The sequence below is a fragment of the Agelaius tricolor genome, unplaced genomic scaffold (genome assembly GCF_023055355.1).
Source record: "Agelaius tricolor isolate 1412-34295 unplaced genomic scaffold, bAgeTri1.0.p SCAF_10, whole genome shotgun sequence".
In the NCBI taxonomy this organism is placed as follows: Eukaryota; Metazoa; Chordata; class Aves; order Passeriformes; family Icteridae; genus Agelaius; species Agelaius tricolor.
Window position 1 is genome coordinate 2,718,942 of NW_027269270.1, and position 26,346 is coordinate 2,745,287.

Genomic DNA, 26,346 nt, shown 5'->3' on the forward strand with positions numbered 1-26,346 from the left:
AGGAGAAAAAAAAAAAATCACTGGGATCACCAACCCTATTCTGAAGTGTGACAGAAAACACCTTGTTGCTCCCTGGCTTTCTATTCAAGGTCTCATTCCTGGGTACTTCAATAGCATCAGATAGAAAGTTCCCCAGCAATTACCTTCTGCAAGCTCTGCCCCACTGTCTGCATGCTTCAGAAACTCAAGAGGCAGCCAAGGAGTTTGCAATTTTATCTTTAGATTATTCTTGTATTTTTCACAACATTTTGGGCTGCAGAGCCCTTGTGAAGACTTCCCTATGTGGTTAACCACCAAATTCATCCGCTCTTTCCAGGCCTGAGCAGAAAGCAAAATATTTCTGTACTACAATAAAAGATTAGCTTCTGGAATAGCTTATCTGATCAGAAGCATTTGAGACACAAGTACCATATGCTGCCAGAAAAATGCAAACACAAAAGCTGCTGTAAGGAAGCCAATGAATGCCCAACAGGAACATGCAGTTCTTTGGACAAGCCTTCCTATGGAATTTGCCTGGAGTTCTCTCCAGATACTCGGTCCTGTGTTGTTCCTGAGCCTCTTTTTCAGTGTGCTGTGGCTCTTCTGTTTCAGGACCTGCTATAGGGGCAGAAGACCTAATTTTCACCCTGCATGAACTAAGCAACTGCTGCTACAGCTGAGAGGAGCTCCATGCTCAAACAAGAAGGCTGAATGAGAATGTCTGAGAAAGCTCCCTGTGAGTGAGTCAGAAGACAGATACTGTCATGCTCTGGGTATGTCTAGAGCCACAGCCTCAGGGCTGTAGCTTGGCTAAGAAAACAGCTACCTACTTCCAGCAGGCTTGTTCAAGCCTGCATCACCCCCCACACCAAAGGCAGATAAAGAACATCTGCCAAGGGGATAGTGAGGGAAGTTGGTGCCTTGGCTGGAGAAACAGTCCCTTTCAGCAGGGCTGTGTGTGTGTTCAGCTCCCTCAGGACCACTTACACAAGCATTTTTCCTTCTAGCCTAGTGGTGACAGCTGTTTTCACAGGGAATGGTGGCCAGCCTTGTCTGGCTGCCTTCCCACTGCTGCTGTTCTCCTTTTACCTTCATGTCCACCAAGAACCAAAGGCACTGCCATATACCTTGTGACCAGGATCAGCCTGTGGGTCACTGTCTGCTCTGTCCAGGCATCTTCAGGCTATCTCTTCTTGTCACAGCACATGTCACAGTTGAGATGGCCACAATACACAGAGTATCACTAACAATTTCAAAAAGCCTCAATCCATACACAGTAACACCTCACCTCTTCAGAAGGCTCCAGGCATCTGCCCCTTCTTGTTATTTAACCTAGCCTTTTATCCCCTCCTGTTGATGCCCTGCACCTGTGTGCCCTCTGTTCCCTTTGGTGGTTGCTCAGTGCCCCTGGGCACTCCATGGCTCGTTCCCTTCAATAGCATTCACCTGTCCTGCACAGCTGTGCCCACTGGGGATGAGGCTGGGCCCAGCCCCACTCCCAATCACCACAAACTGTGTCCCCTATGTGTTCCCATTCCAGCAGCATTCTGGCTGGCCTTTGTCATGGCTTCCTAAGCAGCTTTGCCTGAACTTCCCCTGCTCTAAGCCCAAGGAAGCTGTAACTGCAGTGAATTGCATAAGGCAGGAAGAGGTCAGCCAGGGGTTGGCAGAGGGTGCCCAGAGGTTACCTAGGGAAGCTCAGCACCTCCTGTTACATTCTCTCAGGAGTGCCAGGGAGCATCCCTACAGGACTGCCCAGTGCAGTACAGAAAGGCCATGGCAGAAGCACAGATAAACAGTTAGTGCTTCTTGAACTCTACTTGTCTCCTTGGAGGGGACCTTAATGCCCTGTCCTTCCAAAGCTCAGCCTGCATCGTGGAGGAAAGCTGAGACCACTGCTGAAGTCACTTCAGACTGACTGGAAAGAGTTTGAGGTGGAAGCAGAGAGTATTGTCCATCTGGGGCAGGTCCACTGGGCAAGGAAGAGCTCCTGGAAAGATCTAGGAACCTGGGAGCTCATAGCACAAGGGATGGTAAGACTCCATTGTTTAATAAACAAAACAATAGTATTAACATTCACAAGTAGTGAAACACAAATGCCAAACACTTGACTCACAGAAATTCAGTTTTCTGCAGCCATGTCCATTGGCTGGATCAAAAAATAAAAGTTCTTTCTGAACTTTGTTCCACAGCTATACTTTAATTATCCACAATATCAAAACATGTAATTACATTTTCAAAAACAAGATAAACAAACAACAAACAAACAAACAAAAAACCACAAAAAACCTCCACCAAAAAACCACACAAAACCCAGAAAAGAAGGAAACATGGAATTTGCAGGATCCTCCAGAAAACATTTGAGTTCCTCCATGGCCAATGCAAACCAGAGCAGAAGAATTCAAGCCTCAGCCTATGGACATGCCTACAGCAATTTTGGCAAGAGAATTACCAAAGGATAGATCCTATAGGAGGTGTATAGGAATTTCAGGCACACTAGTCAATAGAGGGGTGTTAGATGGTGAGCAGGAGGTTTCAGAAGAGAGATCAAATACCTGTCAAGTTCCAGAAACCCTGTCTCACCCATGCATGCAGCACTCTGCTGCCCCACTGGATAATACAGAATGTGTTGGTATGGGCACACCAGTAGGCAGGGGAAATGGATGAAGCAGAAGGCAGTAAATGTGTCAGTTCAGCCTCTTACCCAAAAGTTCCTCAAAGCTAAGTTCCACCTTTGAAAATTTTCTACCATAATTTAATGATTATGTTAATAACCAGAGAAGAATCAAGTTCTTCATCCAAGAGGTGGAAATTTATTGGATCTTTATGAAATGCCTGCTATCAGAGCTCCTTTTCTCTTGGCTGAAGCATGTGATTTATGTTGTCTCACAGCTGAGGGGTTTTTTGGGTGTAGTTTGTTTTTTACACTCAGTAAATTCCAGTATGCGCTCCCAGAAGAAAGGTGATTTGGAATTATCCTCGGGGACCTGATGCCAGCAGCACAGCAGGAAGGAAAAGGAGTTACAGGCAGAGAGGTGCAGCACAGGGAGCTCTGCCCCTCTACCCAATAATAACAGCAATGAGCCCACAGAAGAAGCCACAGCCCCAGGTTAGAGGTGCTCCAAGGCACGGCTCCTGGTGAAGGACATAAAACAACAAGCTCCATTTTCCAGACACTGTCAGTGGGCATTAAAACCAGTCATCACTGCTGCATATGCTAGAATTCAACATTTTACTCACCAACACACTAAGCCAGCACTCCTCTATCTCTATCTGGTATCTAGCAAAAACTCTGAAAAATTTATGGATTTCTTAGAAGAAAATGACTCAGCAACAGATAAAGCTTCTCCAGCATAATGCCTTGTGAGAAGGAAGTCAGAAAATTGCTGCAGAGAGACCTTAGAACTTTAAACTATTAAGATACATGTCCAGACCAAATTTTTCCACTCTGTCAAGTTTGGCTGCAACTGACTAATGTACTTTAAGTAATCCAAAGACCAGCAACCATTCAAGGAATTCTCAAGTTCTTTAGATACCCATCTTATTTGAACTTGCTTCATGTCTTCCCCTTTTCCTCCTTTTTGGCAGTACCTTGAGGCTTTATTTGAAGTACATTTAGAAATAAGAGTTATTTGTATCTGCATAATGGCCTCTCCTTAATAATTCTGGTAAGATATGCTCCCTCTAATTTCCAGTAGAAGTGTTTCCCATGTTACACAATAGTAAAAGTATTGTTCAAAGCCTGTTAATATTGTTTAGATTTTCCATATTATAAGCTTGAAGCACCTTGGCAATCACAAATTGAAACTACATCAGTCTCATGCAAAATGCACATCCACACAGGATGAACTGCAAGGTTAGACCCAGACTGTCATAGCTCAGTTTGTCTACATCATTATTTATTTCATTGCTACAGCTTTACTAATGAAATATTTATTACTAATACCCAAATAAATTATTTTTGTTTTGTCTAAAGATGGACATGATATGCATTCTCTATAGGGGAACAATTTCAAATCCTTCACATGATAGAAGTACAAAATGAAGCTGAATGGACTAAACCCAGTTCTGGTGCAAGCTGAGCACCTTGCTGATCAGCACTGTGGTCAGATTGATCTGCATGAAAAAGTTAGTGACTAACAAGCATTGAAAACCAGACACATGTACATACCACACAGGAAGCTTCATATTGTTTCCCCAGTTTAGGTCTTAAAAATGCACTGAAAGAAAGGAGAAGCAGCATTAGAGACCCAGTACATCAACATGTATTTTTCTCAGTTATTTTCAGGATTCCTCTCATGTCAGAATGTTGTCAAAAGGCTGAGAAACTCATTGTAAAGGAAAACATAAGCCAAAACTAGGTTCAGATACCTGTTGATGACATCTGATAAATGCTGTTATCTTTTCCATAAGAAAAAGTGCCCACCCTGATATGCCAAGAGGCATTTAATTCAGCCCACACATTCCCAGGGATAAAATCTTCCAGCAGACAATTTTCAGCCATTTTACCTCAGTGAAAGATTTTCAACATATCCTGAATAAAATTTATTAAATATTACTGAAATTTGCCTTGCCTCTATTTTAAGCCAGAGATCAACTTGCCAGCTCCATATGAAATATTTTTTTCTGCATAGCTGCTGATGTGGAAGGCTCATGGTGAAGTGCAGGCCTGTATGTACAGAGCACCCATCCTCTATCATTCTCCTCCAGAATGAGATCAGAGTAAATATTAAAAAAATAATCAGGTCACCTTATTGCAGTTTTTCCTTTTTTTTAATTTTATTTTGAAGGACACTGGCTGTGGCATAAGGGGATTTTGTGACCGAGGCCTTAAATTAGAGCCACAACCTTCAAATCTTCCAACCTCCCCCACAATGTTTTCAATCTAGAATCCTGCTAGGACAGGAGGCTGGCAGGACTCAGAAGGAACATAAAGCACCAGTCATACATTGAGCTAGCCCCTCACTCATCTCCAGTCCCTCACTCTGCAGCCCTGTGAAATGAGGGGAGACTTGGGGACATGTCTGTTTGTATGCTGGCCTCTCTCAGCACAGATTACACTTCCAGGACAGCTGCAAATACAGACAGAAGCACAGCTGCAGGTCTGGTGCAGCACTGACGGATGCTGCCTCTGCTACAAGGGCTCCGTGAGTTCTCTTCAAAGATGGGGGATGGAGGGGATGGGGAGCACGGGACAGGGATGGAGGGAAAGGTGCATGGACAAACAGACATGGATGGTTTAAAGTCAAAGCAAGAGGCTGCCTGGGACTGCCTCTAGGTTTAGCTGCCTTGAGACCTCTTCCCACAGCCAATACACACAAATTGCTCTATACTGAGTTTAAAAGAAAAAACCAAAAAAACAGGGTTGTTTTTTTCGCGGCTTCACATTGCAGCTGCAGTACTAACTGCATCCTCCCCGCCACTGGGGCGGCCCGCATCCCCTCCGCACTCGCAGTGCCCTGTTGCAGCCGCATCCCAAGCGCCCTGCTCTTACCTGGTTTGCCTCCACAGGAAGGTCTGGATGGGCAGAGGGATGCCACGGCCACTCTCCTGCTCCTGGCCCTCGGAGCTTTTCCTTTTCACCATGGTGCCGGTGAGAGCTGCCGCAGCCTCAGCAGACGCGCCAGCCGGGATCTCCCATGGCCGCCTCCGGCTCCCGCAACTCTTCACCCTCTCCCCTCCATTGCCCGCAGCCCGCCCCCTCCCTCAGCCCCGCCGGTGCAAGATGGCTGCAGAGAAGGCAGGGAGGAGGAAATTAGGGGGAGCGAAGACGTCCGCGTCCTTCAGCTTCCTCCGAGCCTTCAGCACCTCCCTCTGTGGCCAGCTCCCGGTGCCCGGAGCGGGCGGTGCCGGGGGAGGGCGGCGGGAGGAGGCGCCGCCCGCCAAACTTCCCGCACCGCGCTCCGCAGCAACAGGGCTGCGCCGCCGGGAACTTGGGCAGCCCCGGCACGGAGAGGCATTCCCGGAGCATCCCAGAGCCTGCCGAGTCCTCAGAGACACTCCCTCCCTCTACCTCCCTTCCTATCCTCTCTTCTTCCTTCCCAAATGGGCAGAGAGGGGAAGCAAGGCACTAACACCCCATGAAAGTGCAGATGGGTGATTGCGGGAAATGGGTTTGTAGAGAGTTCTCAAAGCCTGACAGAAGGCTCACATAGTGTGTGCATCTCTATGCAAACTCTGAGATAAGGAATGCCGACTTAGAAATGCCATGGAACAGGAGAGACATTGTCGAGAGAGAAATTGAACTAGAAACAAGTTTCAAAGGGGGCCTTACAAATAAGACTGGATACTTTGGAGAAATAGAACTATGAAAGATGCATTGTATCATGACCCACGAGAGGTAATTTCAGATGATTAGATGATTTAAGGCATTTACAGCACAGCGTGGCTAAAGCTGATAGTCCAAGAAATGCTTATCATGTACTGTAATTAGGAAATAGTTGACTTCTAATTGTGATGGCATGAATTATAACATCTGTATTGTCTCACCTTTTACATGAGACTAAAAATAGAATAAAAGTTTGTAAATCTCTCTCAGTTGCCCCATCTCTGGGTCAGAAAAGGGCCTAATCCAACAGGTGGTGGAAACAGAGGAACTTTAGGGTAGTTATCCCACAGATTTTTCTTACACAGAAGAGCTGAGGCAGAGGTGGAGAGGATGGGAAGAGCCAAAGCAGATTTACTGGTGTTTCCAATTAGACACCAGACTGATTTGACTAATACAAGTACTTGTTTGAGTCAGGTTTGCTAGAAATATTTCTCAGGCACTGTTAGATTACCTCTCCTTCTCTACCTAAGAATATAAGAGGATAGTATACTACAACAAATAATTAACAGAATAAAATGAAAGACCAATGCAAATTCTCCCCAAACAGTTTTCACAGAAAAAGAAGTGACATTCTGTTGCTTATATGAAGACTCTTTAGAGGAAAAAAAATAGCTTTGAAGTTCAGGATTATTTTCCTTACTCTTTCTTCATGCATAGCCAGTGCTTTGCCCTGCCACAAACGAAACGCAAGTGGGGTCACATAGCCCAGCACAGAGAGGAAACTAAATCACTACTTGGAATTTTGTTTATGATTACTCTGTAGTAATTTGAAATAGAACTGCAAACTGCAGTTCCAGTCAAGCTTGCCATTTGAGTGCAGCATGTTGCTCTCCAACTACACCCAGTCACAAAAGACACAAATCCCTTTATTTGTAGAGAGATTTAAAGTTCTGATGCAAAATAAATCAGAGAGCAAAGGAAACATTATCAACAGCTGGCTCTGTCACAAGAACTGCAGGCATGATGAAGATGCAGATCTCAAATCCAGACAGGCCATGACCAGCACTAAACCCAGGAGGTGGCAAAGGTAGTTTACACTAAGTTTGACAGTGGCTAAAGACAAGTTTTGTTCTCACCTTGTTTTGAAGACAATGCCTACCACCACAAAGCTGAACCAATCTGTATCTCTGAGTAAAATAATTTACATGTGTAAAAGGAGAAGAAATTTTACGATCTGGAAGATGTTATTTATCTCTATACTGAATTTCTGCTGGCAGCAGACTCTCAGATTTGCAGTTAGCATTTCACCACACTTAAATACTAACACTACAGTGGATGCTACAAAGGGAAAGTCCTGCAAATGAGTCCTCTGTCTTCCCTTACAGTGGGGTTAGAGAGGAAAAAAGTAGTCTTCAGAGAGGTCATTACAGGAGGACAACAGCAAAGTGGCCTGAAAATTCACCTGTGCTCTGTTCTCTAGGCTACACTGGCATCTTGAGCTGGCACAGAAACACAGGTCGGTCTGCCTGCAAAAAGATCAAGACTACTGCAAAAAGTCACTGCAAAATGATCAGGATTAGTGCAAAAAGTCAAAGCAGGTGAGGAAAAAGTGGAGAAAGCTCTGCATTACTCCAACAACTCCTAGCTCATGCCAGCTGCTCAGGCACAGAAGATGCCCATGACCCTAACCAGCCATTTCCTCTCTCACTGCAGGCAGGAGGAGTCTGACATGCCTCCAGATCACAGGATTCTGCTTGATCACGCCTTTATTCACCAAACAGTTGTTTACAATCCAGCACAGCAGGATTTAGTCTTGATCCAGAAACAGTCAGGGCTGGCAGGATGGCACAGAGTGGGAACACAGAGCAGAACCTGAGCATGAAGCCCCCACCTCACACAGGAGTGCTCAGAGCAGGGAGCTGCTCAAACTCACTGCCTTGCACTTGTTTCCATGGTTATGCTCTCCAAGTTCCCACTCTTAATCAATCCCTGCTGTACACACTCCTAAGAATTCACATCTTATTTATCTGAACTCTGTGCAGAAACCAGGCTCTCAAGAGTATGTCAAGCCACTCTGTTGTGCAGCAGCCTTTCCAAGAGCAAAGCTGCAAACAGCTCCTAAATGCAGATTCCAGAGCAGGGAAAAAAACATTTGCCCACACCCTCAAGATCTTACTCTTCCACTGGCTGTCAGCAGGCTTCTGTCCTGGCTGAACAGACCCATCATGAAGGAAAACCCTTTCTCTCTAGGGACAACCAGTCATAGAAGATCAACACTGATGGATGTCACTAGTTTGATCCTTTCCCATATGGGTCTGTCAGGGAGAAGGAATGTAAAAATTGAGAGAAGCCTAGGAAAGCCCTGTTTTGCTGTTAAACAGCATGAAAACATTTCAACTAAGGTTGTTCTGAAGTCTCCTTTACAGATCTCCTAGTTTGCCCTGCTCAAACACAACACAACTGTGCTCGGAGACAAGGATAAATAATCCCTAAAACTGCAAGGATCCCCCAAAAAGGCAAGTCTAGCTGCTGTTGCTGCATGAATTCAGGCAGTAGACTGCAGTTCAGCTGGATCAGATTCCCCAAGAGCAGTTAGATATTTAACCCCTCAGCCACATTTAGGCAGGACCAGTAGAGTAGCACAGCACTCATGCATCTGAGAATTCTATCTCAAAACAGAGCAAGAAACACAGGCCCTCCACACCTCATGCAGTAAATTACTGCCTTTGCATAATGTTCAAGCAACAGAACAGATTCACATAGACATTTAACTGCAGTTACATGCACTACAGGCACAGCTAGATAGGACAGGATGGGAAGGAACAAAAACCTGGAGATGACCTAGGGGGATTATCTGGACAAAACAGGGGGAAAAGAAAAAAAAAACCCTCAGCTTTCACAGTCAGATTATCATCCCTTGCTCAGGACTCACCATGCTCTAGTAGTAGGTGAAAAACCTTTGCTTCTTTTGGGGAAAAGAGGCAACAAACCTCCTCCCCTCAAACCCTGCCCCACCCAACCTTTTTTACCTTCTTTCTAGAGAAGGAAGTGTGGATCTCTTGAGCCCCTGAGTCACCAAACATTCCTTCCTCTCTGTTCCTCAGAGAGAGCTGAGCACTTCCTCCCCAGCATGCTTCTCTGTCCAGAGCAAGGGTGCTCACACAAAACCAGGTTTGGGAATCCCTCTACCAGGGCCACACTGTTTTTTAGTCCCAGCAACTAGGACTTCTGCATAGCCAAACACCTCTAGGTGGAAGGCCTTCTGCCTCTTATCAACATCTCACCTTCTGCCCTCCTCCTGTACAAGGCAAGGAACACCCCATGAGCTAAGACAGGCACAGGATGGACAGATGCTCTGTACCTCTAACAAACACTGTAGCAGGATTCCTGCCCTTTCAATAACAAGTAGGTAATCAAGATTTTGTTCACAAGTTTTACTCATCTCAGTGCTCCAATGTCTCAGCACAGGTCACAGTTGATACAACCACAATACACAGAGTATCACCACACAATTTCAGAAAAGTTCACCCCACACAGAGTAACATCTTACCACTTCAGAAGGCTTCAGGCATCTGCCCTTCTTGTTCTTCAGCCCAGCCTTTTATCCCCTTCTGTTGATGCACTGCACCTGTGTGCCCTCTGTTCCCTTTGGTGGTTGCTCAGTGCACCATGTCTCATTACCTTCAATGCTGCTCACCTGCTTCTCACAGCTGTAGCCCATTAGGGATGAGGCTCAGCCACAGCCCCACTCCCAATTACCACAAACTGTGTGCCTACACTCCAGCACCACAATCTACTAGTAAAATTATGAAATATATCACCTTCCACATGCTGTTAATAAGACTCAACAATCACAGAAATATCATCTGTTCCTTGGTCACTTTGAAAGGGAGCAACAGGTTCTTACCAGTTGTCCTCAACCATTGTTCTTGCTATGAATGCTTAAATCATTATTTGCCCTTTTGTACTTAGCTCCTTAATCCTCTCCCTTTCCACAGATAGAGAATGCATTAGCTCTGCCTTGTACCTAAGCATGCTTGGGAGGGTGCTTCTATTGGATAATTAATGGCACTTTATCATTCCTCCAGGTCATTTGACAGCATTTACTTAGGAACATTGCAGCATTGTGTGTGAAGTCCAGCTTGCTGAAGGTTTGGGATACTTAAGGCACTCTACTCAGTTGTATTTCCCTCCTACACCACACCCCTGTGCTAAGGAGACACTCAGTGTTGCAGTAGACCTCTCATTAGGGGTAGAAATAAGCCAAGACACCGACTCTCATTAACAACCTGAAAAGGGTTCTAGTTAACTTTCCTTTACAGTTTAGCCATGCTTACTCTGACAACAGCAAACTCCTGCTGCTGGCTTCTCTGACAGACCCTGACTGCTGGCTATTCCTGCTGGAACATGACTGCAAGTATTTCCCTGCTGCCTCTGACCACAGGCTTTTACCTGGCTCAGCTGTGACTGCAGGCTCCAACAGCAGCTCTAACTTCATCAGACCCAGGCTGACCTCACAGCAGATCTTCTACAGCAGCAACTCTCTCCCTTGTTTCATTTGTCAAGGCTCTCTCTGACCTGCCAACCCACCTTTTTATCAGACTTATCTTTATTAGTCACAGCTGCAACCCATTAAGGGCAAGGCTGCTCTTCTTTGGGAATTAGTACAGCTGTGACTTATCAGGGGCAAGGTCCCTTCCAAACCAATCTATGATTTCTCTGTTCCACCCAGAGCACAGAGCCACACTCCCCTCAGCCTGAGTTCAGGCTGGGGCTGAGCATCCTCTGCGGATCCATGATGACAAACTCCAAGCACTCCTCAGCACCCCTGTGCTGTTTCCCGGTTAGTTTCCAAAACAGATCCAAAAGCTCACCCCCAAGCCCCAACTTCTGTCACCTTCACCACTCTGGCACTGTCCACACGCTCCTGCTGAGCTCCAGCTGGCTGAGGGGATCAGCAGGGCGGGTGGGCAGAGGAGGCCGCACCACACTGGCGACCCAGGGCCGCCATTTCCCTGGTGTACAAGGGCCCTGAGGGCCAGTGTGTGGCTGGGCCACATTGGCAGCCATTTCCCTGGTGTACAAAGGCCCTGAGGGCCAGTGAGCGGCTGTGCCACATTGGCAGCCTGGGGCAGCCATTTCCCTGGTGTACAAGGGCCCTGAGGGCCAGTGTGTGGCTGGGCCACATTGGCAGCCATTTCTCCGGTGTACAAGAGCCCTGAGGGCCGGTGTGTGGCTGGGCCACATTGGTGACCCAGGGCCACCATTTCCCTCATGTACAAAGGCCCTGAGGGCTGGTGTGTGGCAGTGCCACATTGGCAGCCTGAGGCTGCCATTTCCCTGGTGTACAAGAGCCCTGAGAGCTGGTGAGTGGCTGTGCCACATTGGCAGCCTGGAGCCACCATTTCCCTCATGTACAAGAGCCCTGAGGGCTGATGTGTGGCTGGGCCACATTGGCAGCCTGTAGCCACCATTTCCCTCATGTACAAAGGCCCTGAGGGCTGATGTGTGGCTGGGCCACATTGGCAGCCTGTAGCCACCATTTCCCTCATGTACAAGAGCCCTGAGGGCTGATGTGTGGCTGGGCCACATTGGCAGCCTGTAGCCACCATTTCCCTCATGTACAAAGGCCCTGAGGGCTGATGTGTGGCTGGGCCACATTGGCTGCCTGGGGCCGCCATTTCCCTCATGTACAAAGGCCCTCAGGCATCCCTGATCCAGGGACCTGGATCACAGGTCCACAGGTCCTGACCACAGAATCACAAGTCCAGTTTGGCTGGGAGATCATCTCAAGACGTCTGAGATTACTGAGTCCAACCAACGCTATGAACCTACACTGCCTTGTCAACCAGGCTGTGGCACCAAGTGCTACATCCAGGCTGTCCTTAAACACCTTCGGGGACAGTGACTCCACCACCTCCCTGGCAGCCAGTTCCAATGTCTAATCACCCTCTCAGAGAAGAAATTTGTACCCAGCAGGGAGATACTGACCCGCAGAAGAGGATGCAAGCCATAAAACCTGATCCTTTTGTATAAAAGCGAGAGGGATTGGCTGAACAATACAACTGGATCTGCTGTGACTGCTCCTGGGCAGACTGAGGGCAGTACCAGCAGGTGCTGGCTGTGCAGGGCTTGGATTCAGGAGGAACTGGATCACAAACACAGGAAGGTAACACATGTGATTAGATGACAAGCGAGTTTATTTTGCAAAACAATCACTATACAGCAACAAATACAATTGCAAATCGGATTGAAAAACATGAACTACCTACCACCAGCCATTCAAGAAATGCCTCTTTTATGGTAACAGGCTCTAGAATTATCAGAAAAAACACAGGTTTGTAACAGCAGACTGTATTCCTTGATATCCCAGCATACAGCATGTTTACTTGTTGGCTTTTTCTCTTTGCTAAAGTTGAAGTGGCTTTTATACACTTGAGTTTTCCCAGTGTGAAACTAATTTACCTTCCTGCAGTGGGAATTGCTGGAGTTGCAGAGGGAGTTGCTTTAGCAATCTGACTAGTGAGTGAACTCACAGACACCTAGGCTAGAAATCTACCAGCACTGATTTTCACAGCTAATGTGATCTACTCTTCAAGGCATTTGCCTTTGAAGGGACATATACTTGGGTTTCAAACAGTATTTATTCCAGCATGGAAAAAACTTCTGCTCATGTGGTAGCCAACACAGGCTGCCTTTTGACTCCCTTTGAGTCGTGTATTTAGGCAAACTTAGATGTGTGAGCAGTCATGATGAGGTTACTACTGTACCATAGCAGAGGACTGAATAATTAATTCCATTTACTGCTGTACAGTGAAAATATATATTGCCCTCATGGGCTCATAATTTTCCTCATCAGGTTTAGTTTTTCCTTTACTCTTGCTGGACAGAGGTTTGCTCAACTTTGATTTGTTTCAGCTTGTGGTTACATAGAAACAGAACTCTGCAGATGAGGCAGAAGCACTCTTTCATCTCTACAACCCGATGGATGTTAAATTTGGGGTGCTCCCCTAGGTACCCAAACAAGGTTTCACCATTCCTTTTGTCTGGATTACCTCTGCTTTGTTACACAATTGGGTCTCAGGCACCCAACAAACCTGCTGGCTCAACATGCCTGTGGAAAAGAAACACAACAGATGCAGTTTCCAGGAAGCTGGCTCTATCTTCTTTAGTGGGCATTACATATTTACAAACTGTTGTTTTTGAAACGAACACTCTTCTTGAGAAAGTTAAGATTAATATGAGCTTTTCAGTGAACATCTAGAGTCATGTAACATAACTTGGTTTTTTTTTTAATTATTATTCAAAAGCACAAAACTCTTAATTTCTTTTCATCTAACTCCACAGCATTCTAGGATTCTTTCTATGGAAGGATGATAATGATTACAAAGGTCTTTGCTTCAGTCAAAACAAGAAAGCTCATTTTAATGCATGAAATAAATGAGTTGGTGTGTTACACACTCTAACTTTGGACTCATAGGTGAATTAACTAAGCCTTATTTTCTAGAGTATGCCAATTTTAAAAGCAGAATAAAAACACTTGAGTCTCAGGTTAACACTGTTCCCATGAGATGCTGCTCGGGTTCAGAGAGCAGAGGTTCAGTAGTACCATAGTTTTTCTCCTACACTGGCAAAAGGAATAGAAAGAAAAACCACTGCAAAGCTAATTTATATTCATTGATAGCATAATCAGAGCAAAGTGATACAAATACTGTCAGTTTTCCTTTCTGTCTGTTGTTTTTCTGAGAAAATGGGAAGAAGATTTTATTGCACCTCACTTGACACTGTTTCCATGTGAATTCTTAGGATTACTTTAAGCAGAAGTGTAACAAATACAAGGCAGAAATCAGAATCCTCCAATTGCACTTGGGATGGTTCTAAACTCACTGTTCTTTATATGAAACAACTGACTTAAAAACAGTGTTAGGTACCTTATTGTGTGAAAAAGCTTTTTGCAGAGCTGAAATGTCATGTGTGGGGCTGTCAGAAGTTCATATTCAGTAGAAGTTTGAGAGATTTAACTACTCTGTTTTGTGTTTGTACTGCTGTGGCAGTTTAGCCAAAACCCCACTTTGGTCCACTGAATATTTACTGACCAGTAACTGCATTACTACCTGAATGTAATGATGGGGAATCCTGTGCCATTAATTTGTAGAATCTCCACAGACATAAAAATCTCTGTGAGTCTTTTCAGACCAAACCCCAACACACACACACACACACACGAAAATTAAGAAGGAAAAAGAACAGATCGGAAGTTTCCAAACCACATCATTAACCTAATACATACATCAAGTATAGCTCAACTGACAGTGCAAAGTTCAGTTAGGAGGTTTCAAAAGGAAAAGATAAAACAATCTGCAAGAATGTAAACTGCTCATTCCTTAATGTCTCATGTACATAGGGCACCAGGAGGTGATGATCTGCGGCTGAGGATCATCCCCATCACCAGTGTTCTCTCAGGTAACTCCACTAGATCTGTTGGTTGTGCATCTGCCTTCTATCTTTCATGCATATTTTTTCTTACACTTTTTATAGTCAATATAATCCCACTTTGCTCAGATTTTAAGATGCCCTATTTAATTGATGAATCACTATGACAACCAGTCTAGGGAGCTGATTTTTATTTATTCATGTATTGTAATTTACAGGCATCTCTGCTATGATTATCACTGTTATCTGAGTGCCTGAGTGTACATGTGAGACATCACTAAAGGAGTGGAAACAGCATCTTAATATTTTTTCTGTGTTTCAACTTTAGCAAAAGAAAAACAATAAATCAAACATTCATTGTTACTATGGGAATGAAGAAAAAATGAGGAAGGAAGGGAGGGAAAGAGAAAGGAAAGAAAGAAAGGAGAGAGAGAGAGAGAGAGAGAGAGAAAGGAAAGAACGAAAGAAAGAACCAAACTATTGTGGATTTTTAAAAAATCCATAGTCCAAACTCAGCCTTCTTTGGAGACTCTTTTACAAACATCTGGACCCCACAAAAATCATTTCTTTGTGAAGAAAGGAAGGGAAGAAGGAAGGAATCCTTTTTCTAGCATCACAGAATAGACTTGCATCTGTCACTAAAACAGGGTCACGGCTTTTAGTTGTTACAGAAAGCAACTTCATGCTACAATTTTCATCTTTTTTAAATGTATTCTTATGAATAGGGAAAAAACCCCCTGCTAACATCTACTTTTACATACCTAAAATTGCAACACCAAAGGGTGCAAGAGACACAGATACTGTGAATAAAGAAGTAGAATATTCAAGTATATGAGGAGGGCATATCACAAATGGCCACAGAGAAATATATATATCTATAATACTGTATCAAACAGATGGAAAGAATGTGGAACTGGTGGTATGCACACAAATCTAGCTGCTTAACCAACTTTTCTAATCAGACACAAGTCTGTTGGGGTATGAGTGCTCGCTTTCAGCAGCTTTTTTACGTCACTTCCCAAAGCACGATTCAAATGTTTTCAGCTAGTATTTTTAGTTATTATTTAAATAATTTATTGGCTTTTCAGCTATACACTGACATAATTAACCAGGTTCAAAAAATGTTAATAACTTAATTCAACTTTTGTTCTACTCATTTATACAAAGTAACATATCTTTTTTAATTAAAGTTGAATTTCCCTATATGCCCTTCCTTCTGGTAAGCAGACTGTTAATTTAACCTGTAATAACTTACAATGGGCAACTTTTCTTTTTTATTTCCCCATCTATCAAAAGAACTGTGAAATGAGCAACTTGGGATATTAACAAGGCTCTTCAGAAAGAGGTGGATGGCCTTCAGGCACATGAAAGGTAAAAATGCATTTTTATCATACTACAGTACTCCATGCAAGACAGAGCAGAGCAACAATAATTGTCCAATGTAACATACCGCTGTATACCCATATAAAGCCAGTGTCTTCCTGTTGTAAATGGAGGTCAGGCCAATTTCTGCATCTATGGAATTTATTTTTTTCTGTTTTTTTCTTTTAAACTGTATGGTAACTACAAGTCTTGGGATGTAACTTAGTTTTAGACATGGTAAAGAATGAACGTGACACCTGCTCTGAGCCCATTCCTGCCAAGAGCTCATGCCTAAATATTATTACTTCATACAATGCAAAATGAGCAAATTCATAACCCCTGCTTGGCAAGGGCTGCTGTGACATCTTCAGCAAGGGTAGCAAGCTGGGGTGATTCAAGCAGGTTGATGCTTCCAGAGGATGAGACGTTGCTGAGTCTGCGTGGCGAGGCCATGCTGGACCTGCCTGGTGACTGCGTGATGATCTCAGCCCCGTGGTCAACACGGGCCTTGGCGTGCTCTCTGAAGTTCAGCTTCTGGCTGTCAATCTGCTCCAGGAAAAGAAAGAATTTCACACATTATATGCTCACTAAATTGTGCTAAATGCTCACTATATTGACGACACTAAATTGTGTCGTCATAGATCATCATTTGGGCATCATTTTGCTTTTAAAAACTATTAGAAGGATCAAAGCTTCTTTGCTCCTTAGAAAATTGTATTTTCACCTTGTTTAATAGCTACTGGTGCACTATGTTATGTTCTCTTACCATTTCTGCCTCTGATGGATGCTTTAAAGAGAAGTTCCTAGGTGGACAAATTTCATAAGCATTGTATGGGAACTATGATTTGTTTTCAAAATCTGTATTTTCAAATGTTTGTGGGAGTGATTTTACTTTCAGGATGTTTTCCTCCTGTTTCACAATGGAGTCCTCCTTTCAGATCATACCTGTCCCTCAGTCCCAAACAAGGTTTGTCTTTAGGGGGAAAAGACAGTGCACAAACTACATGACATTTCACTCTCAGCTTAGATGCAGATGCAAGATGGGTCATTCCAAATTTCCAAGGGAACAAACTGGTATGTAAGTGTTCTTGAAGGAGGACAGACAGATGTTTCCTACTCAATTCAGAGCCATCACTGAATTTACAGCCCTAGTAATTTCACTGGGCCAGGGGCATAGTGGGAGCCTTTACTGACAGCTGTTCCTTTACCTTGACGTTACCACCACCAGGTACATGGTGGGCATTTTCCAGTGAACCAACTTTAGCCTGAGCTTTTTCTTTGAAATCCAGTTTCACACTCTCAATTTTCACACGCCCACCTCCTACAGAGGAAAAGGAAACATACATTAAGAAATTGAAATGGTGCAGGAGAAAGTGTGACCTGAAGCACGAATGCACTCACATTACCTCCTTTTTAGTTGAGATCTAATGGTTTTGGAGAAGCACAGAATAATGCTCTGCATGTTCAGTAAAATATAAAATCTTCAACATATATTTAAACTGTAAGCAGGTGCTGCAGTCCTACTGGTTTTCACGGGTTTAGGCACATCCTTAAGTATTTCGCTGACTTCAGCCTATAATTCAATCTTATGCCAGAGCACCATACTTTGGCAGTATTTTTTTATCACCTCCCTAAACCAGGTGGTCTCATACCTTTATGCCTTTATATATTTAGTTAAGTAATTTAATGTATTTTTATTACTAAAGAGTATTTCTCTTCTCTTTGACTGTAAAAGAGAACAGTATCATCCATGATTCTGAGCTCAAATAACAGTATTGGGTTCTTGCTTTGTCCCACAACCCATAAATTCCTACAGTACCTGGTTTGTGGTGGATATTCTTGAGTGAGCCACACTTGGAAGTCACATGACTCAAGTCAATCTTCTTGGTTACAATTTGTACCTGTCAAAAGTGCACACATGCAAAAATTACAAGAATGAAAATAATAAAATAAAAAAAACATGTTAAAAGCCAAGCCCTGCAGAGAAAGAGTGAGATGCTTCTATAAACCACTGCAAAAGGAGAAATGGTTAGTAGAAAACAGAGCATGCCACAAAAGAGGAAACCTCCCACATAGGGAGATGACAAAGCTGGGTTAAGCTTTACTATTAGCAAAATGAAGAGGAGGATAAAGGAGATCAGCTTGTGGGTTCTTTCTAAAATGTTTCTGAGCCTCCTCCTTTCAGAGTGGGTGCTCCAAAGCCCTGCACACAGCAGGATCCATTCCATTTACTTCTGTCTCGATTATGCATCCTGGCAACTAGGATATTTTGGTGACTGCTTTTTTCTCTACCATCTGTTTTGTATTTTTCTGTATCTATATATGGTATCCATTTCCTGTCAATCCACTATGCAGAGTCTGAGTAATCTACACATGTGCCTCCTGCAGCTGTACCTGAGCAGGCTGAGGTTCAGCCAGCTGGCTCAGTGCTCACTGCAGAGCAGCAGGTCAGGCACCCTCCCTCCTCCTGCTGCCACCTTGCCATGGCTGTGCTGAGCCCAGCTTGGGAACAGCCACAGAGTGACACTCCCAAATAGCTCCAAGATGTGGCCCACAGGCACAGAGCTGGCAGGCCCCAAGAAGTCACAGCCAGCCAGGAGCTCCAGGGTAACTGCAATGCCACTGGCTTGCTCACCACACCCCCAGTGGCTTAGGCAGCACTGGCTGCTGTATTGACCCTGCCTGGATCAGATGTGCCCACACCATCAGCTCTTCCATCTGATCATTTCCATCAGGACAGTCATATCCACCTTAAGCTACTCCAGTGTGCCCAATAAAACCAGCAGGTGTCTGGTCAAACCCTGGGCCACCTCAGTTTCTTATACTGGAATAATGCTGTGACATCAGCACTCAGCATGCTGGCTGATCACACCCTCTTCTCTGAGCTTTCTTTGTCCTCCTGTTTTATTTTTCTTCTTCTCCTCTGCTGAATGCACATAACTGAAAGGTTAGCTGGGGAAGGACTGGTGCACAGAAAATGCCCAGTGGGGAGGCTGGAGTCTCACTGCAAGCTGCAGTCTCTTCTGGAAATTACTTTCTTGGGCTCCTCCCATGAAAGAAAGGCACTGAACCATTTTGGCTCAGACTGCACTTTCACTTGGGCATTTAGAGATAACCCTAATTTTATCATTTAGAGATGATAACCCTTCTTTCATCACTTAGAGATAACCCTTCTTTTATAATTTCCTTTCCCTGTCCAAGTTCTGAAAATGTGTTGTGCTCTGTGGGGAAAGATCAGGAGGCCACCACTGCAAACACAGGGCTCACTCGACTACCAGACAAACTCACATGTGAAACAGCAGCAAGAAGGAAAGCAGTGCTCAGAGGAAGGGAGACAGAGGCTTCTGCCTGTGTGAGGTGCTTCACCACAGTGGAAGTGCCTGTTCCCAGGGTGTCCATACTACTTACATTTCCTCCCCCTGCAGAATGTTTGATGTTATCTCTGGAACCACACCGGGACTGAATATCGCTAAAATCGATCTTCTTGTTTAAAATCCTAACCTAAAAGGAATTGGAGGTAACTTACTATATACCACATACACACTCAGTTGGGGGGGCAGGACAAGGAAACCAGGGTAATTTGCCTCCTACAGTGACTCCTTCTTCTGACACTTGGATTGAAATGTGAGAAAATAAACCCTGTCAATCTCTTAGTATGTTCACACAGCATCTGTAAATATATTGTGCTGCTCTTTTTCTACCTCACAAAGTGGTGGTGAGATACAAAGGGGAAAGTTCTATACTGTGAGGTATGAGAGGTGGCTTTTCCCTGAAAAATTTAAAGAACTCCATGCTTGCTTGGACTGGGCCTGGTCTTTGGACAGCCTGTCCTAGGGTCTATTGAGTGATGTTCAGTATTTCTACTGAACTGGCCACAAGAAGATGGGAAGCCACCTTCCCACAGCTCACCACTCCAGCCTTTGATGCAGAAATCCCAGATCCAGCCAGCACAGGCACAGGCTGAAATCCTGAGGTATTTCAACCCACCAATGATGACAGCACCAGCCAACCCCACACAACTGGTAGGTCACCTTCAGAAGGGCATCTTCAATAGTCAAACTGATTTCTTTCTTTCCCCCTCCCATCTGCTTATCTGTCCAAGTAAACCAACGTACACTGAAATATGAAAGCAAATGCCTTTGGAATTTCATGCTTGTGCTTTCTTTCAATATGATGTTTGTTTAAAAATGTACCCCAGTACTATATGAGACACATGTCACATCAGTTACAGAACCACACATCAGATGTGTATTCAGATCTGGCTCTCAGACAGCTTCTGGCTAGACACAATTGGGCAAAACAGAAGGAAAGCCTTCCTGGCACTTTCTGAGCACATCTCTCAATGATGGATCAGCAGCACTTCTTAACTATGGCCACAGGGATTCATCTGCTCTGAAAATGCTGACTTATGGGTCATGGCAAGACCTCTGCACTCCAGGCCTGTAGCTTAAAATAGAGCCAAAGCAAGGTGAAAAGTTGAGAGAGTGCCTTTGATCAAGTGCCTAAAGGCTGATTTGCACTCAGAAGTCTGACAGTTCATGAGTCTCATGGCCCATGGACCCAGCTAGCAGATATATAAAGAACCAATCATCTCAATTATCTCTCCATCTCACTGGGTGAAATGTGCCCCAGTGCAGCAGGGCCAGCAGGAGACCTATGCATCATTTGTGTCCTGGGCTGAGGGCTGGAGAGAGCTGAAGGACATGCATGCATTCTGCTGCTCATCTGGCACAGGGAAGAACTGAACTGATTCATGTTTTCCCTGATGACCTGTTTCTCCCTTTCCTGGGATATATCAGTATCCCTGCACATATTTAAATCATAACCATCCTCTATAACTAAGTGTTCCACAAATGAACAGGGCTTTGTTTCCTGTAAGTAAGGGCTTAAACTGCTTAATTCATCCATCCTGTATACTCCAGCAAGCCCTATCCCTATCCCTTCCAGCCAGCATTTTGTCCCAAGCATTCTCCCAGTTCTGCTAGACTGGGCCAACAGGCAGTATAATACACAACCAGCCAACTATTTGCTGTCCCTGATTGTGGAGAAGGGCTGAGTTCACTGCCTTTATCCCAGAGTTGGTGTTATGCTGAGTCCCTGCTCCATACTCTGTCAACAGCCATCACTCTGTGTGGAGGAACCACCTGTATTTCTCACCACTGCTCCCTTGCCAGCACCAGCTGAAATTGTCCAACAAGTTCCAAATGAGTTGAGAGAGGCTGAGCTTGCCAGCCAGCCAATGGGACTGCAGGAGCAGTTTTGTTTGAGGAATCATTGCAATCAGGAGAGGGAACTTACCAGAAAGGGACAGGAACCATTCAGGCTAAAGAGAAATTTTGGCTTGCAAACAAAGAAGATAAACTGACTATGAATCAATTGAAGCTGGCATCTGGAAGGAAATCTTTAACTATCAGAGCAAGGAATTGCCACGTGAGGGAGCACAGCTACAAGAAAATGGCAAACTTTCATGATGGCACTTGATGAAAGGAATTAGATGATGCTGCTGCCTGCAACAGAGGCAGCACAAACACAATGACTCACTAGGAAGGTTCTCTGTGTTCCAAATGTGTATGTACATCTTGTGTGTGGGTGGAGGTGTGGTAGGGATGCACATATATGCACTTCAGTTGTGCTGAAAGTTAAATGAAAGATCAAGCCCGCTCATGCTCTCATTCAGGAAAGGGGGAACATTTTGTGTGTGGCAAAATGAAAGTCTGTGGCAGAAAGAGGACTGCTTTCTATCCACACTCTCTAGAAATCCCAACAGGATAATGTTGGGACAGAGTACCTTGTAACCCCTGTTCTGACCTGCCAGTTTGAAGTGGGTACCTTCTCTTCTGATGCGATACTGGTTTGCCCAGGTATGCTGGAAAGGGCCTGGAAGTCAGTACTTGGATTATGACAAAGCAGAGGTTCCTCAGCACTTGTCATAATTATGTGTAATTAAACCACCGTGGAAAATTAAAGCCTTACAGACAATGCAATGTTTATTCTATAAAACCATATTGCCCAAGAGAAAACTGGATTCTGTCTGAAGCCCTAGATGTCTGAGAGGCCTTCCCCTCACTCTGTCTTCTGCTGACTCCTCAGTAGTGGTCCAGAACTGAAGCCCAAAGCAGACTGTGTGCCAGCATGCACACAGCACGGCCCCAGTGACTCCCACTGCTTCCAGAGAGTCCCCAGCAGGACTGGGAGAGTGCACTCCAACACCCACTCATGCAGCTGGAATGCTGCCTGTCAGAGCTCTGGGCAGTGTGGAACATTTATGATGCATAGTCTGCAAGGAAAACAAGTGCAGAAGGTATTTTTCTCAGAGTTGATTTAGATGGGGCCTATATTGCTCTGCACTCAGCCCAGTTAACTGGCTCCCTTCCTACTCCTTCAGTGGCCTGACTGACAATCAGAGCAGCTGGGGCTTATGGTCTAAGGGAAACATTACACTGGAGCACAGGGAATAGTTTTGGGTTAAGCTTGCTGGCACAAGAAGAAGCAGACAGGCTATGAGACACAATACTTGTTAATCTTCCAGGCAGATATATGCCTCCTGTTAAGTAGAATATGAGTTGGATTTCAAAGACTCCCTGTACAACAGTTTGCAGGTCGTCCTCTGCCAGTACTACACCACTGTGTTCGTGATGAGCAGAAATTTGTAGAAACACTGAGAGGAAGGCAGAGAAATGCCTCAGAGAATTTAGTTCAGTTGTATTTAGCAGTTTAGTTCACTGCTAAAGACAACACCAATGTCCAAAAGCTGCTTATGCAAGAGAAAGAATTATATTCCATTGCTGCCTAGAAAAATTCAGTTCAGCTGCTTTTCACAAGAAGAGGAAAAGCCCCTAACTTACCAACATCTGGGCAGAGTCCATAAACAGCTTCCCTTCTATGGCATACTACACTGGTACACATTGAAACAGATATTTGAAGAAGAAAAATGGTGATGCTGATGATATTACAGGCTCTGAATATTTTTTCCAAGGAAATGATGGCTTATGTTCTCCCTGCCTTGCAATTAGGGCCTCTGAGAAGCTCTGCCACAAATACTGCCTAAAGCATTTAAAAATACTCTAGCTTGGCTCTACTTGGCTGTTTGAACATGCTGTGGAGCTGTGACACTGGGAAAAGCTTCCAGACTCTGAATAGCTTATCAAAAAGGAAAGCTTCCTTCTATCTACCACAGCACTTTGACTAAGCTATATCCCAGGAACTAGACAATCTTTCAGTGTTTGATCTCCAGGTTAACACAGGTATTTAGGTGAGACAAGAATTGATCTTGCACAGGAAGTAAGGTCAAGGTTAAAACTGATTAGAATCAAGAGAGAGTTCAAAGTGCTTCCAAATTTATCTGCTGCCAAGGACAGATGATACCAGTCTTCATGCTCCTGCCAGAGGCTACAGGGAGAGGAAAGGGAGACAGAGGGTATTTATTTGGCCTAGTAAAGTCCTTGAAGAGAAAGACTGTGCCTCAGATTTTCCACACCTACAGACAGGGCTTGTGATGATGTTCAGCCTTTGCACTCCTGGAATAAGTGGATACACACACCAGCAAGGCTGATACTCAAAATAAAAGGCTGTGCTGGACATAGGCAAAACAATGTGCCATTCTCACCCTGCTCTTAGTAAAGGGTGAGCAAGGCACAGTCATTTCTGACTTTTAAAAACATACTGAGAGGCAGACACTGAGCAGATAATATTGTGATCAGCCAAGTCCTGAATCCTTGCATGGGACAAGAGTGGCTGATTTACAAGCTTCTTTACACCTACCCTCACATCACTGTACTAAAGTAAATAACAAGATGGCCATACTGAACAAGGCATGTCCCTACCAATCAGGGGAGGAAAGGCCTGTGGACAAATACTTAGAGGGTCTGCATAATTATGCTACTAGTACAAAATTAAACAACCATTTTCCATGCCAAAGAGTTTACAGTCAATACAGTCAAAAGTGAATTTAACAGAAAGTTCAAGGAAGTGCAAGATCCCTGTGAGATGAACTGTAGCACGTTCTGCAATCACACTCCTCACTAAAGCTGGGGAGCTGATCAAAAGAATTGTAAAAAAGTATTGAAGATTCACACCAAATTAAAAAAAATCCTGGGAGTGCAATTAATTAACCTAAAACACAAAATTCTTGGTTTCGTACTCCCTTTAACAGCAACAACAACCCAACAACAACCAAACTAACAGATTTTGCTAAAATTCAGAATCCAATACTTAAACCTTTGACACAACAGTTCCTACTCATGGAAAGATACTATTAGCTTCAAATATCAAGTGTTGAGCATCAGGTGCCAGTTTCCAAATCAGTTTCTGTGACTTTGAGAAGAGATGAGTTTTGAACCACTACCTCTGGAATTTCTTTACTCCAGCATAATGGAGACAATTAGGTTGTTCAGTTCAATTCAAAAATATCTTGCAGTCATCTCTTCATGTAAGCTGGCTTTCCCAACAGTCAGCAGATATGCCCCTTAGCATTTTATTGTTGAAATCCAAATTTCCAATATAAAACCTTCTATTATTTTCTTTCCTGCCCTTCCTGTCTAGCAAAACAATTTTTTTCTAACCTTTCCATGCAAAATGGAACACTATTATATGATGAAACAGCTTTGATCCAGATTATATATTCCCTGACCATTATTCCCAAAACAACAACCTTTCTCATTTTATTTCTCAAAATTTAGGCTACTTAGAGCTCAGCTGGAAACACCTCCTTTGCTGAGCTCACTGCTGGGATAACTCAGACTACTTTCACAGGAATTTACATCCTGGTAATTTCAACCTACTCTAAGAAAAAAAAATACAGCTTCTCCCCATAGTTATTAATGAGAGAACAACACCACATGGTACCATCACAGCTGGGATTTGACTCTTCTAACATTAGCCAGCTAAGAGTTGGAACTGGTTCCTTAAGCTGCCAACTGTAGTTGGTGGAAAGATACTGAATCCTCCAGAAAGTGGCACCTTCAGCCCTAGACTGAGCATCTGAGCGGCAGAAATCAGGGCACTGCTGCTCACTGCCTACAAAAAACTGAGAGACACATATGGCTGCTGCAGTGGGTAGAAGTTCTCTTAGTGGCTGGAGCCCATGAGACTGCTTGGGAGCCTCCTGATTGTGCTTCACAGTTTGCCTCACAAGCAGGGTGCATATTTTACAGATGGGTTAGGTACTGCAGTGATGTTACTCTGTCCTAATTCTTTGCTCAGTTCTAGCAACCAAACACCTTTCCCCAAAAAAGCCCTTCTGACACTTGCTAGAGGCTGGCAGTGATTGCTTAATTTTTCTAAAATATGAGTCAGGAAGAACATCTAGCTTTTTATCCAGAATAATTCAAGGCTTAACTGTACAGACTGTACTCAGGCAAGGCTTCCTTTAAACAAGTGCAGTCTGAACACTGGAGCTGCAAGATGTTATTTCTGTCCAATCTGCAATTTTCAGCCAAAATTCTAAATTTCATAGACTTAAAAATTACAGGTTTGAGCTCTGACAGAGGTTTGAAGGTATACCTGAAACTCCTAATTTCTCTTCACATTTGTAGATCTGCAATTAACAAGTGGTGAATTCATTTCTAATTTTCAGTGCAGAACAAATCCCTTCAAATGTCTTGCAAATCCCCAGACTTGGGAATGTACAAAGAAAGCAAGAGCAGACTGACAGAGATTAATTTATTTTACAGTTCTGAATTGTTGAGTTGACAAATGCACAAACTTATTCCAATGAGTGAAGCCAACAGTGTGGAAACAACTGTCTCCCAGTCTCTCAGCTGCATCATGTAACAGCAGCCATGCTCCCTGTCAATCCACACCTCCCTGTACAGATGCCTCAGGTGCCTCTGGCTGGGGAATGCACTGAGTTTGGCCCTTATAAGCTCATTTATGTTCATCACTGACCTGTGCAAGAACATCCTCTTAACGTGGGCCTAAGTGGTTTTGATTCACCTATGCTGTTACAATGAACTGGAGAAAAAGCACATGATGTGCTGGAAGGAGAGTGGGATCCAGCAACAGCTCAGACTGCACTTAATGTGAAGCCTTGCTCTCCACCATTTTTTTAGACACTCTTCAGCAGTCATTGCACCAACAGTACATAACTTAAAGACTTGCAGATTTTGGGCAGTCATGAGTGTTCATAATGTGGTGCAAAGACATGCGAAACAGCAGAATGGGGGGGAACTACAAGATGCCACCTCAAGGGGAAGTTAACTGAGAACTTTTGACCTCCCTTTCTCCAGGAGGTGCTCAGGTCTGGTGCACCAACCAGACCAGTCTGTGTCTGTACTGACTGCACCCTAGCAAGCTGTCACTGAGGC

The 26,346-nt window shown here is 44.2% G+C and overlaps 2 protein-coding genes across 41 annotated transcripts in view; both read right to left on the minus strand.

Moving 5' to 3' along the window:
- Positions 1–5,834, minus strand: part of UNC80 (unc-80 homolog, NALCN channel complex subunit) — a 126,057-nt gene extending 120,223 nt beyond the window's left edge. For 6 of the 12 annotated variants that reach the window (XM_071434354.1, XM_071434351.1, XM_071434350.1 and 3 more), the window contains exons 1-2: positions 5,474–5,832; positions 4,151–4,199 (exon numbers count right to left, since the gene is read on the minus strand). In XM_071434354.1, coding sequence (XP_071290455.1) covers positions 4,151–4,199; positions 5,474–5,565 — 141 coding nt within the window. In that variant the 5' untranslated portion in view covers positions 5,566–5,832. Of the gene's footprint in view, positions 1–4,150; positions 4,200–5,473 lie in introns of all 12 variants that reach the window. The other 6 variants (XM_071434346.1, XM_071434345.1, XM_071434349.1 and 3 more) reach the window with 2 other exon arrangements.
- Positions 5,835–12,429: 6,595 nt separating this feature from the next.
- MAP2 (microtubule associated protein 2) overlaps positions 12,430–26,346 on the minus strand; it is a 222,145-nt gene continuing 208,228 nt past the window's right edge. For 17 of the 29 annotated variants that reach the window (XM_071434382.1, XM_071434383.1, XM_071434381.1 and 14 more), the window contains 4 exons: positions 19,451–19,543; positions 17,862–17,943; positions 17,251–17,363; positions 12,430–16,588 (listed from right to left, as the gene is read on the minus strand). In XM_071434382.1, the coding sequence (XP_071290483.1) occupies positions 16,373–16,588; positions 17,251–17,363; positions 17,862–17,943; positions 19,451–19,543 (504 nt within the window). In that variant the 3' untranslated portion in view covers positions 12,430–16,372. The remainder of the gene's footprint in view (positions 16,589–17,250; positions 17,364–17,861; positions 17,944–19,450; positions 19,544–26,346) is intronic. The other 12 variants (XM_071434398.1, XM_071434396.1, XM_071434389.1 and 9 more) reach the window with 1 other exon arrangement.